This window comes from Chiloscyllium plagiosum, chromosome 3 (genome assembly GCF_004010195.1).
Source record: "Chiloscyllium plagiosum isolate BGI_BamShark_2017 chromosome 3, ASM401019v2, whole genome shotgun sequence".
NCBI lineage: Eukaryota > Metazoa > Chordata > Chondrichthyes > Orectolobiformes > Hemiscylliidae > Chiloscyllium > Chiloscyllium plagiosum.
In genome coordinates this window covers 40,427,316-40,438,737 of record NC_057712.1, presented here as the reverse complement: position 1 = coordinate 40,438,737, position 11,422 = coordinate 40,427,316, and the positions used below count along the sequence as shown (strand labels likewise).

Here is an 11,422-nt window from a genome sequence, read left to right as displayed (position 1 = left end):
GAACATTCCTTGTTCCAGTCCTACTAAGGCCCCTACCCACGACTCATTCTCTAACACCTCAATGATACCTTTGGCACTGTTTGCTGCTCTTGTCCAGAATTGGAAAAATTAACCAGTTTTGCTTCCAATTTCGATCCTTCTCTCAACTTCACTTGGTCTATCTCTGATTCTTCTCTTCCTTGGCTTTACTGTTTCTGGAGGATCGCCTATCCACCAATACCCATTTAGGAGGTCCATCAACTCTCACAGTTACTTGGAATAACCTCTTGATACCCTGCTTCCTGTTAGGATTCCATTCCATTATTCCAATTTCTTAGTCTGTCGCATCTGTTCTGATGATGCTACCTTCCACTGGACTGCCTCCAACATGACTGCCTCTTTCCTCAACTAAGAATTCCTCCCCGTTGTGGTAAATGGGGCCTTCACCCATCTCCCGTCTACCCTCACCCCTTTCCCTCCTTCCCAGACAACAAAAGGGTCCCACTTGTCCTAACTTTCCACTCCACTACTCTCTGCGATTTTCATCAAACACATCCCTGTCAGCATTCCACAGGGACCATTCTCACTTGTGAAACCATTCCTCCCTCACTTATTCATGGCATCTTCCCATGCAAGATGTAACACTTGCCCATTCACCATTGTCCAAGGCCCAAACGCTCCTTCCAGGTGAAGCAGCATCTCACTTTTACCTTTGAATCTGGTCTAATGCATTCACTGCCCACAATGCAATCTCCTTTGCATTGGCAAGACTAAATGCAGATTAGGTGTCTGTTTAACGGAACACCCTTGATCAGCCTGTAGGAAGGAACCTGATATCTTAGTTGCTTGCCATTTCAATAAACCACCTTGTTTTCATACTAAAGTTTCTGTCCTGGACCTGCTGCAATGTTCCAAAGAAGCACAATGCTAGGTCAAGGAATAACAACTTATCTCCTGTTGATGTACTTTACAGCCTAGAGGTCTCAATATGGAACTGAATAACTTCAGAAACTGACTGCATTATGCCTGTGCTCCATTTTTCTTACATTCTCTCCCATCCCCTTACCCCAGAGCAATGTTGTGTTTGTGTCTTGTTGACATGTCACTCAGTTGAAAAGATCCCATTTACTCCCTTTCACACCAATTTACACACTTAATACAGTTTCCCCCCCACGATTAACAACCCCTTTGTCTTTTGCCCTCTTGCTCCCCCTGTCAAAAGTATTTAATAAAACAATTTTCAATCACCTTTTAGTTCTGAAGAGTTATTTCAGACTCAAAACATTAACTGTTTCGCTGTCGACAGTTGCTGCCAGATCCACTGAGTTTCTGCAGTGGTGTTTGTTTCAAATACCCAGTACCCACAGTATGTTGTCTTTCACAGACAGAGCAGTGTTTAATGAAAAGAAGACGAGAAATAAAAAGATCACTCAGGTTATCAAACTGTGACCAATGAAATACCATAAAGATTAGTGCTTGGGCCCCAGCTTTTTATAATCCATGTTAATGATTTGGATTTTGGGATATTTTCAGGCTTACAGATAACACAAACTAGGTAGTAATGTTATGAGGATGTTGTCAGGAGGATTTGGACAGGCTGAGTGAGTGGACAGTATGGCAGATGGAATATAATGTGGATAAATGAGGTTATCCATTTTGGTAGGAACAACAGAGGCGCAGAGTAATCACTCTCCATTTGAGAAATACTAAGTGAAGGACTCTAATTCCTAACTCAATGAAAGCTAACATGAAGGACCAGAAATTGGGAAGGCAAATGGTATGTGTGTCTTTATCACAGAGGATTTGAGTATAAGAGTAAAGATGTCACAATTGTACAGATGATATTGAGGCAGTACCTGGAGTACTGTGTACAGTTTTGCTTCCCTTACCTAAAAGAAAGATTTATTTTTCACAGAGGGAACACGGTGGAGGTTGACCAAACCTCTAGTCTTTGGAGTTTAGTAGAATGCATTGTGATCTTATTGATCACAAGCAATAGCCTGACAGTCATACCCACAGAATCATACCTTACAGACTATGTCCCAGACACCACCATCAGAACCCTGGATACGTCCCGTCTCACCCGCAGGACAGACAGCAGATGTGACGGCACACTCAGGAGACAGTTGCTCTGGGAGCCCTCAATATTGATTCTGGACTCCACCAAGTCTCATGGCTTCAGGTTAAACATGGACAAGGAAACCTCCTGCTGATTACCGCATACCATCCTTCCTCAGCTGATGAATCAGTACGCCACCATGTTGAACAACACCTAAAGGAAGCACGGAGGACGGCAAGGGCATAAACATACTCAGAGGGGAAAATTTCAATGTCCACCACCAAGAGTGGCTCGACAGCAGTGCTACAGATTGAGCTGGTCGGGTCCTAAAAGATAGTTGCTAGACTGGGTCTGCGGCAAGTAGTGAGAGAACATACTTGAGCTTATCTTTACAAATATGCCAGCTACAGATGCATCGGTTCATGACAATATCGGTAAAAGTGACTACTGCACAGTCCTTGTGAAGACAAAGTCCCACCTTCACACTGAGAATATGATGTATCATGCTGTGTGGCACTATCACAGTGCATTATGGGATAGACTTCGAACAGATCAAGCAACTCAAGACTAGGCATCCATGAGGCACTCTGGGCCAGCAACAGCAGCAGAAATGTACTCCAGCACAATCTGTAACCTCACGACCCGGCATATCAACCCTGACTTAATGAAGCGTGTAGGCATGTCAGGAGCACATCAGGCATACCTGAAGATGAGGTGTCAACCTGGTGAAGCCACCAAACAGGACTTGCATGCCAAACACCAGAAGCAGCATGTAACAGAGCTAAGCAATCCAACCACCAGAGGATCAGATGTAAGCTCTGCAGTCCTGCCACATCTTTGCAGGAGTTCCTCAGGATAGTGTCCTCGGCCCAACCATCTTCAGTTACTTCATCAATGACCTCCTCTCCACAGAAGGTCAGAGGTGGAGCTGTTCACTGATAATTCCACAATGTTCAATACCATTCGTGACCCCTCAGATACAGAAGTCCATGTTAAAATGCAACAAGATCTGGAAAATATCCAGGCTTGGACTGACAAGCAGTTAAGTAACATTTGTGCCACACAAATGCCAGACTATGACGTTCATGAATAAGAGACAATCTAACCACCACCCCCTGGCATTCAATAGTGTTATCATCACGGAATCCCCCATTATCATCATCCTGGGAGTTTCATTGACCAGAAGTTCAACTGGACTCACCAGAAACACAATGGCTACAATAGCAGGTCAGAAGCTAGGAAAACTGCAGCAAGTAACCCACCAGCTGACTCTTCAAAGCATGCCCACCATCTACAAGGCACAAATCAGGAGTGTGATGGAATACTCTCCACTTGCCTGGCTGAGTAAAGCCCCAACAACATAAGCTTGACACCATCCAGGACAAAGCAGCCCGCTCAATTGAAACTACATCCACAAGCATCCAGTACGCACTGCTGCTACTATCAACAAGATGCACTGCAGAAATTCACCAAAGATCCTCATACTGCACCTTCCAAACCCACAGAAACTTCCATGTAGAAGGACAAGGGCAGCAGATATATGGGAACACCACCACCTTCAAGTTCGCCTCCAAGTCACTCACCATCCTGACTTGGAAAAACATAGCCATTCCCTCACTGTCGTTGGGTCAAAATCCTGAAATTTCCTCCCTAATGGCATTGTGGGTGAATCCAACAGCAGATGGACTGCAGCAGTTCAAGTTGGCAGCTCACCACCACCTTCTCAAGGGCAACCAGATTAGATTAGATTCCCTACAGTGTGGAAACAGACCCTTCGGCCCAACCAGTCCACACGACCCTCCGAAGAGTAACCCACCCAGACCCATTTCCATCTGACTAAAAGTACCCTACACTATGGGCATGGGCAATTCATCTAACCTGCACATCTTTGGATTGTGGGAGGAAACAGGAGCACCCAGAGGAAACCCACGCAGACACAAGGGGAATGTGCAAACTCCACACAGGCAGTTGCCCGAGGCTGGAATTGAACCTGGGACCCTGGTGCTGTGATGCAGCAGTGCTAACCACTGAGTCACTGTGATGCCCTTCCCCCTAGGGATGGGCAAAAAATGCTTGCCAGCCAGCAACGCCCACATCCCACAAAAATGAATACATTTTAAAAATTACAATTTAAGGTGATGGTTAACATGTCATAATACAAAAAGAGGCCTAAAATAATGTTCAAACTGTCTTAGCTCTCAGTATAGTTTTCCTCACAGCCTGATTTAAAGACACCAGGAGAACTCCACTCATAGGGTTCATTTTCAAGACTTTTGCAATGGAAATATAATGGTGACCTGGTTACTCACATTATTCAGTACTGGTAACTCAGGTGATCATAGCAATAAGGCAGGACCTAATTTAAAAACAGAGCTTTCCACTGTGTCAGGATGTCAGGATTTTTCATCTCTACCATAGTCTCTCAAAATCTACGTGTAAGTATTAAACAAAAACTCTAATTAACTGACATTTCAATATTTGATAATCACATACCACCTTCAATGTCCAAAACCATTCAGAGACACTACATTGACATATAGGGCCGTGTCCAAAGAAATGGTAAAAGAGAAGGGTTTAACATAGAGCTTAGAAGAGCGAGTAGCACAGCAAAACTTTTGACTGGAGCTTGAATAAACTACTGAAAGTGTGATACACAAGAGGTGACTTTGTGGGCTGGAATGAGGTAGAGAGATTGGATAAGTGAGCACAAAAGGGTATAAAGCACGGGCAAGAACTTTTCCTGAGGCGCTGAGGAAATCAGGAGACAGTGCGAGTCAATAAAAGTTGTTGCTAACAACAAATCGTCGCGCTGTTACCGAGCATTCACCTTTGCCTCACAAGCTTCTGGCGACACCGTAAACCAGGAATAAACACCTGACTGTAGGCGGGTCGGGTGTCGAGTGTAGAAAAATAGATCGGGGAAGTTAATGCGGCGCTGAGAAACGCCAAGCGGCGGCTCTCTGAGGTCTCAGACTGAGACGGCCCCGACCATATTTACTGCAGGATCAGGATCATCACCGTCATCTCAGGGAACGCCACTTCGGCCATTCCAGCGGCTCACAATGCCGCCCCCACGCCGGACAGGTATAACAAGCAACCAAATTGTATTTTTAGGGGGGAAAAAAACTAGGAGGCCTAGCTCGAAGCCGAAACACTCACCTTCCGCCATGTTTGTTGACCGTTTCTACACACTGCTTCCCGTCCCCGGTGAGACGAGCTCGGCGATTGGTCACCACTGCCCCGCCGCCATTGGCCGCAAGCTCTGATTGGTCCGGTCGTTACACCTTTTTGAGAGACCGAAGGGGATTGGTTATGGTTGGTGGGTGGGCGGGGCCACACACCTGCTCGGAAGAGACCCGGGCAGGATTGGAGAATGTGCCCAGTTTACGCATGCTCAGTCCTGGCAGCCTGGAGGCGGTTGAAAGCACTGTGTTGGCATTCAGTGCAAAACGATGGAGGGATCTTGACTGGAACATTGACTCTGCTGCTCCTCGGATGCTGCCTGACCTGCTGTGCTTTTCCAGCACCACACTGTCAACTCTGACCTCCAGCATCTGCAGTCCTCACTTTCTCCTCTTTAAGTGCCAAATGTTGACTGGGGAAACTATTAAATTAAAAGAATTGTGGAACAATTTTACCGTTAACATGATTAACTGCAGTTCAGTTGAGGCTGAATGCACGTATGATGCCTGGGCACTTCGGTTCAGTTCCAAATCAGCAAGGCTTGAGGGTAAAACAACATTTAGGTAGCTTCTTAAATAATGTAAAACATTAGCTCTTTGAAGGAGATTCATACAAAATGTGACACCCACCACGTAAGGAGATGTGCCTTGCCACTCAAGTCAGATGAACAAAAGTTTCATCAAAAAGGTACATCTTAAGGAGAGTCTTAAAGAAGGAAAGTGAGGGAAAAAGACAAGGAGGTGAAGGGAGGAAATTGATATTGCTGTTGGTGCTGAGTACCAATGGCTAGAATCTTGTGGGCATATCTGGCAGGCATTGAATGTGCTGGATTTGGCTTTGAATGGCAGGCATCATCCTGTCAATGGAGGCAGCTAGATGCTTGCGTGTCAGAGGCAGCATGGTACGGATATAAAACTGGAGTTCTAAAGAAGTCATACCAGACTTGAAATGTTAATTCTATTTCTCCGCACAGATGGGGAGCATGGTGGGTAGCACTGTTGCCTCACAGTGTAGGGAAATGAATTCAGTTCCAACTTTAGGTGACTGTGTGGAGTTTGCATATTCTTCCCGTTTTTGTGCTGGTTTCCACCCACAGTCGGAAGTTGTGCAGATAAGGTGGATTGGCCATGCTAAAGTGCCCAGTAGTGTCCAGGGATGTGCAGGCTATGTGGATGAGACATCATAAGTGCAGAGATACAGGGATAGGGTGGGGGTCTGGGTCTGGGTCAGATGGTCTTCTGAGGGTCAGTGCAGAACAATGGGCCAAATGCCTTCTTTCTGTGTTATTTGGATTCTATGAGATGGTGCCAATATGGTGCTGCAATCGTTTGTGCACTCCTTCAACCTTGGAATTAGTCTGGCCAATGCCTCTGACAAACCTGCCTGTTGCTCTTGTGTCTGCTTGTGAATTTGAATGAAATTATGAATAGCCAATACTCAGGAGTTCTTTTCAGCCTGGTCTCCAGCAATCCTCTGAGCAGCAGCTACCTGGGGTGTTTCTGCGTCAACCAAATACAGGAGATGTAGCAGGTCTTAGTGGGATATGGAAATCTTCGTATCACCACATGAGCAATCATGATCCTGTCCTAATAAAGAGATGAACATTGGGCACTCCACCACCCATTTTAGCTCTCTCTGAATTATGAAGAGATGTTTTCTCCTGGATTGAGACAGAGAGAACGATTGAGTGAGATGTAAGTGGATGGCATCACTGTTGGAAGTGGGGGAAAAGTGATAGGTGTTCTGACTATTTGATTAGGTAGTGCAGAGGCCATGCAGGATAATTCATCTTGAGTGATTAGAATGGCTAAGAATGAGTGAGGCAAGATGTTTTATGCAATACATGACTCTTAGTGGGAAGTGGGTACAGCGGCAGAGTTAGTGAGTGTGAGGTAGTAGAGAGACGATGATGGTATTTAACCTTGCAGAGTGTAGAATGTCATTAACCTTCTTTCTGCACTCCTGGGTATTCGTTCAGATTATGGGTGATGCACTGACCTGGGTAGCAACTTCAGACCAGACTGTCAGGGTCTGGTGCTGTGTTTTCCTATGATGGTCCTGAGGAAAGAGGTTTGGCATTCCTCTGCACCACTCCATCCACCAGAATGGCATCTAAGTCCCTGTTGGTGAAGTAAGGAGCCAACTTCTCTTTCTGAGCTTTCTTTGATACATTTGTTCACACACAGAAAACCGTCAAGGACAGCTCCTGAGTGACAGTGCTTGACTCAGTTCCCAGCTGCATATTAAAATGGTACTGGTGCCAGGAATTCCACATGTTTCTGGCAGTGACAGGGACTTCCACCACTGGTGAGTGCTTGATAGCAGGAGCACACACCATAGCTGTAATGTGCATACAGATTGTAGAATGTCATTAACCTTTTTTCTGCACTCCTGGGCATTCTTCCAGACCATGGTCGCTGCACTGACCCGGTGAGTGGCAGAGAATTGCATGAGACAACTGGCTAGAACTCATGGAGAAACACCCCCCCGTGAAAATTCCTGAAATTGACAATTAATGGATTTTGGTAAAATTCAATCCATAATCATGTTTCTGTGCTTACTGATGTTGCTGTAATTACATACACATACACACAGCGGAATACAGGGAGAACTAGCTATTTGGATACAGAACTGGCTCAAAGGTAGAAAACAGAGTATGGTGGTGGAGGATTGTTTTTCAGATTGGAGGCTTGTGACCAGTGGAGTGCCACAAGGATCGGTGCTGGGTCCACTAGTTTTCATCATTTATATAAATGATTTGGATGTGAGCATAAGAGGTACAGTTAGTAAGTTTGCAGATGACACCAAAATTGGAGGTGTAGTTGGCAGCAAAGAAAATTACCTCAGATTACAAAGGGATTTTGATCAGATGGGCCAATGGGCTAAGGAGTGGCAGATGGAATTTAAGATGGATAAATGCATTTTGGGAAAGCAAATCTTAGCAGGACTTATACACTTAATGTAAGGTTGTAGGGAGTGTTGCTGAACAAACAGACTTTAGAGTGCAGGTTCATAGCTCCTTGAAAGTAGAGTCGCGGGTAGATATGATAGTGAAGAAGATGTTTGGTATGCTTTCCCTTATTGGTCAGAGTATTGAGTACAGGGGTTGGGAGGTCATGTTGCGGCTGTACAGAATATTGGTTAGGCCACTGTTGGAATATTGCATGCAATTCTGGTCTCCTTCCTATCTGAAGGATGTTGTGAAACTTGAAAGGGTTCAGAAAAGATTTACGAGGATATTGCCAGGGTTGGAGGATTTGAGCTATAGGGAGAGGCTGAGCAGGCTGGGGCTGTTTTCTCTGAAGGCTGAAGGGTGACCTTATAGAGGTTTATAAAATTATGAGGGGCATGGAGTTTGGAGGGATATGGGCCGGATGCTGGCAGGTGGGACTAGATTGGGTTAGGATATCTGGTCGGCATGGACGGGTTGGACTGAAGGGTTTGTTTCAGTGCTGTATTTCTCTATGATTCTATGACTGAACACACTACACTGACTTTATTATACAGAGAGTGACTGCAGGTACCATCACATTAAAAACATCACATATATTGATGTCTTGTAACTCTCTTAACACTGCTGTGCCTATGTCTTCTAGAATTTATGCTATAATACAACAGTTTGTAGGCAGATACAGCAAGCCATTAGGAAAGTTAATAGATAGTTGTAATTTAATGCAAAGGAAATTGAATCAAAATTAGGGATGGTATGCTTCAGTTATACCATATCTGGAGTACTGTGCTTCCGTGTTGATCTCCTTATTTAAGGAAGGTGGTAAGTGCGTTGCGAACAGTTCAGAGAAGATTTACTATACTAATACCTGAAATGTTTGGGTTATTTTGTGTGAAGAAGTTGGACAGGCAAGGCTTATATCCATTGGAGTTCAGAAAAGTTGGAGGTGACTATGATTGGAAGATATAATCCTAAGGGGTCTTTATAGGGTTCATATGAAAAGAAAATTCCATCTTGTGGAAGAATCTAGACATAGGAATCACTTTTTTAAAATCAGAGCTCATCCATTTAACACCAAAGTAAGGAGTTTTTTTTTTCTCTCAAATAGATAGATTCTTGAGAAGCAAGGGGATGAAAGGTTCTTGTAGATAGAATGTGGAGTAATCAGATCAGCCATGAACAAATGAATGGCAGAACAGACTTGAGAGGCCCAGCAACCTATCCCTGCTAATCAGTCATATTTTTGTTTGTTCAATAGTGTCCCAGTTGCAGAAATATATTAGAAACTGTGCAAACAATATTCCACTGCAGATAGGCTGCTAAATATTGAAATGGGAGGGCAAATCCCTGAAACACTCAGCAACTGTGCAACAAGTAGGCATGTAGTCAGAGGCCACACTTGAAACTTCCAGCCGGAGGCAATAAAACCAATCCCAATCCAGAAAGAGAAGAGATGAGTCATGTGGTGAAGGTTTAAACAGACATCTCCTCTACTCTGGGGAGGCAAAGCACAGACTGGGTGACTGTTTTGCAGAACACCTATGTTCAGTCGATAAAAATGATGCAGAGCTTTCAGTTGCCTTCCACTTCAACACACCACCAAGTTCCCTGGCCAATATTTCTGTCGCAGGCTTGCTGTAGTGTTCCAGCGAATCAATGCAAGCTCGAAGAACAGTATCTCATTTTGCGCTTGGGGACCTTGCAGTTTCGAGGACTCAACATTGAGTTTAGAGCCCGATTCCAATCTTCCACTTTTTTTTAACCCACTCCCACACCAGGTCCTATTATGGACATGGGTTGCTTTTAGCACAGTCACCCATTCATATGTACTCCTGGCCCCATTATCACATTGTACAGAACAAAAACAGAAATTGCTGGAAAAACTCAGCAAGTTTGGAAGCATCTGTGGAGAGAAAGTGGAGTTAACATTTTAAGTCCAGTAACCCTTTTTCAGAACTGATTGTAGTTAGGAAAATGATATATACACTGAAGATAGGGCTGAGAGAGTGGGGAGGAGTAAACAATAGGTGAAAATCACTCACAGACAAAGGAATGGGAAAATCAAGAGCTGCTAATGACTTATGACTGAGAATGGGTTGGTTGTAGTAGCAGCCCATGTGATGACAAAGCCTGGTGTGTGGGAGTTGGGGTAAGGACTTGGGAGATAGTGATCAGGCTCCAATACTATTACCTCAATATTGAGTATTTGAATCACAGAATCATCCCACTGAGTCTTCAATGACACGTGAGAAACACCTGACTTTCAATCTAATCCTATTTACCAGCACTTGACCCATAGTGTTCATCTTGACACTCATCCAGGTAGTTTTTATCGGCAACTCACCTCTACCTCCCTCCCATGCAATGCATTCCAGACTGTCACCAACCTCTGGGTAAACCTTTTTCCTGACATTCCCTATAAACCTCCTGCTTGAACCTATTCACAGGAAGCAGGATCTGTAGTCAATTGTCAGAGTTAGGAGTTTGTAGTAGATAGTGGTGGCCAGCCTATCCCCAAAAAAGAGATGTCAAGGAAGGAAAAGGAGGAGTCAGTGTTAGGTTCTTTTTTCTTGAGATTCTTACACACTTGATGCAACTACAATATGCCAACATCTGTGAGCAACCAAAATATAGTAAGCAAGTACAAGCTTTGGAAGATCACTTAACACTCTTCGCAATGCTTGCGAAGCATGTCAAGAGAAGATCTCTGAACAAAGGAACAAGCCTTCTTTTATACATAATCTTTACATCACAGTCAGTAACTCCCACAAGACAACCCCCAGCCACTCCCTCACAGTCACATGTCACACAAGACACAATGCAGGAACCATCTCCAGAACAATGTAGTGTAAATCATTCTTTAATGGTAAGATCTGGTGTGAATCTTTTTTTTTTAACCACAGGGAGTAGTCAGAATTTTAATTGCAATGTTTGTATTGATTCTGAATAGGAGATGACAATGTAAATTTGCTTCTGAATGATAGGCGATGGCAATACCTGCAAGACAGAGGAACATACCACTCTACCCTCAGAACATCCAATTTCTTGCAGGTCAGCAGAACAAATTAACCCCTTAACATCACAGATGGACCAAGTGATCGTCAGGGCAAGGTGGAAATGGGAAGTGAAATTTATAAACTTTTCCAATTCTAGATGAGAGAGAGAAGGAGCACCCATGATGTCATTGATGTACTGGAGAAAAAGTTGGGTGGGCATACACTTGAGTAGCACTGGAACAAGGAATGTTCCAC

At 44.2% G+C, this 11,422-nt stretch overlaps 1 protein-coding gene across 1 annotated transcript in view; it reads right to left on the bottom strand.

Annotated features, from left to right (window-relative positions):
* Positions 1–5,260, bottom strand: part of dpy30 (dpy-30 histone methyltransferase complex regulatory subunit) — an 11,909-nt gene extending 6,649 nt beyond the window's left edge. The window contains exon 1 of the mRNA XM_043680732.1: positions 5,198–5,260. Within this exon, the coding sequence (XP_043536667.1) occupies positions 5,198–5,207 (10 nt within the window). The 5' untranslated portion in view covers positions 5,208–5,260. The remainder of the gene's footprint in view (positions 1–5,197) is intronic.
* Between the last annotated feature and the right edge of the window lie 6,162 nt (positions 5,261–11,422).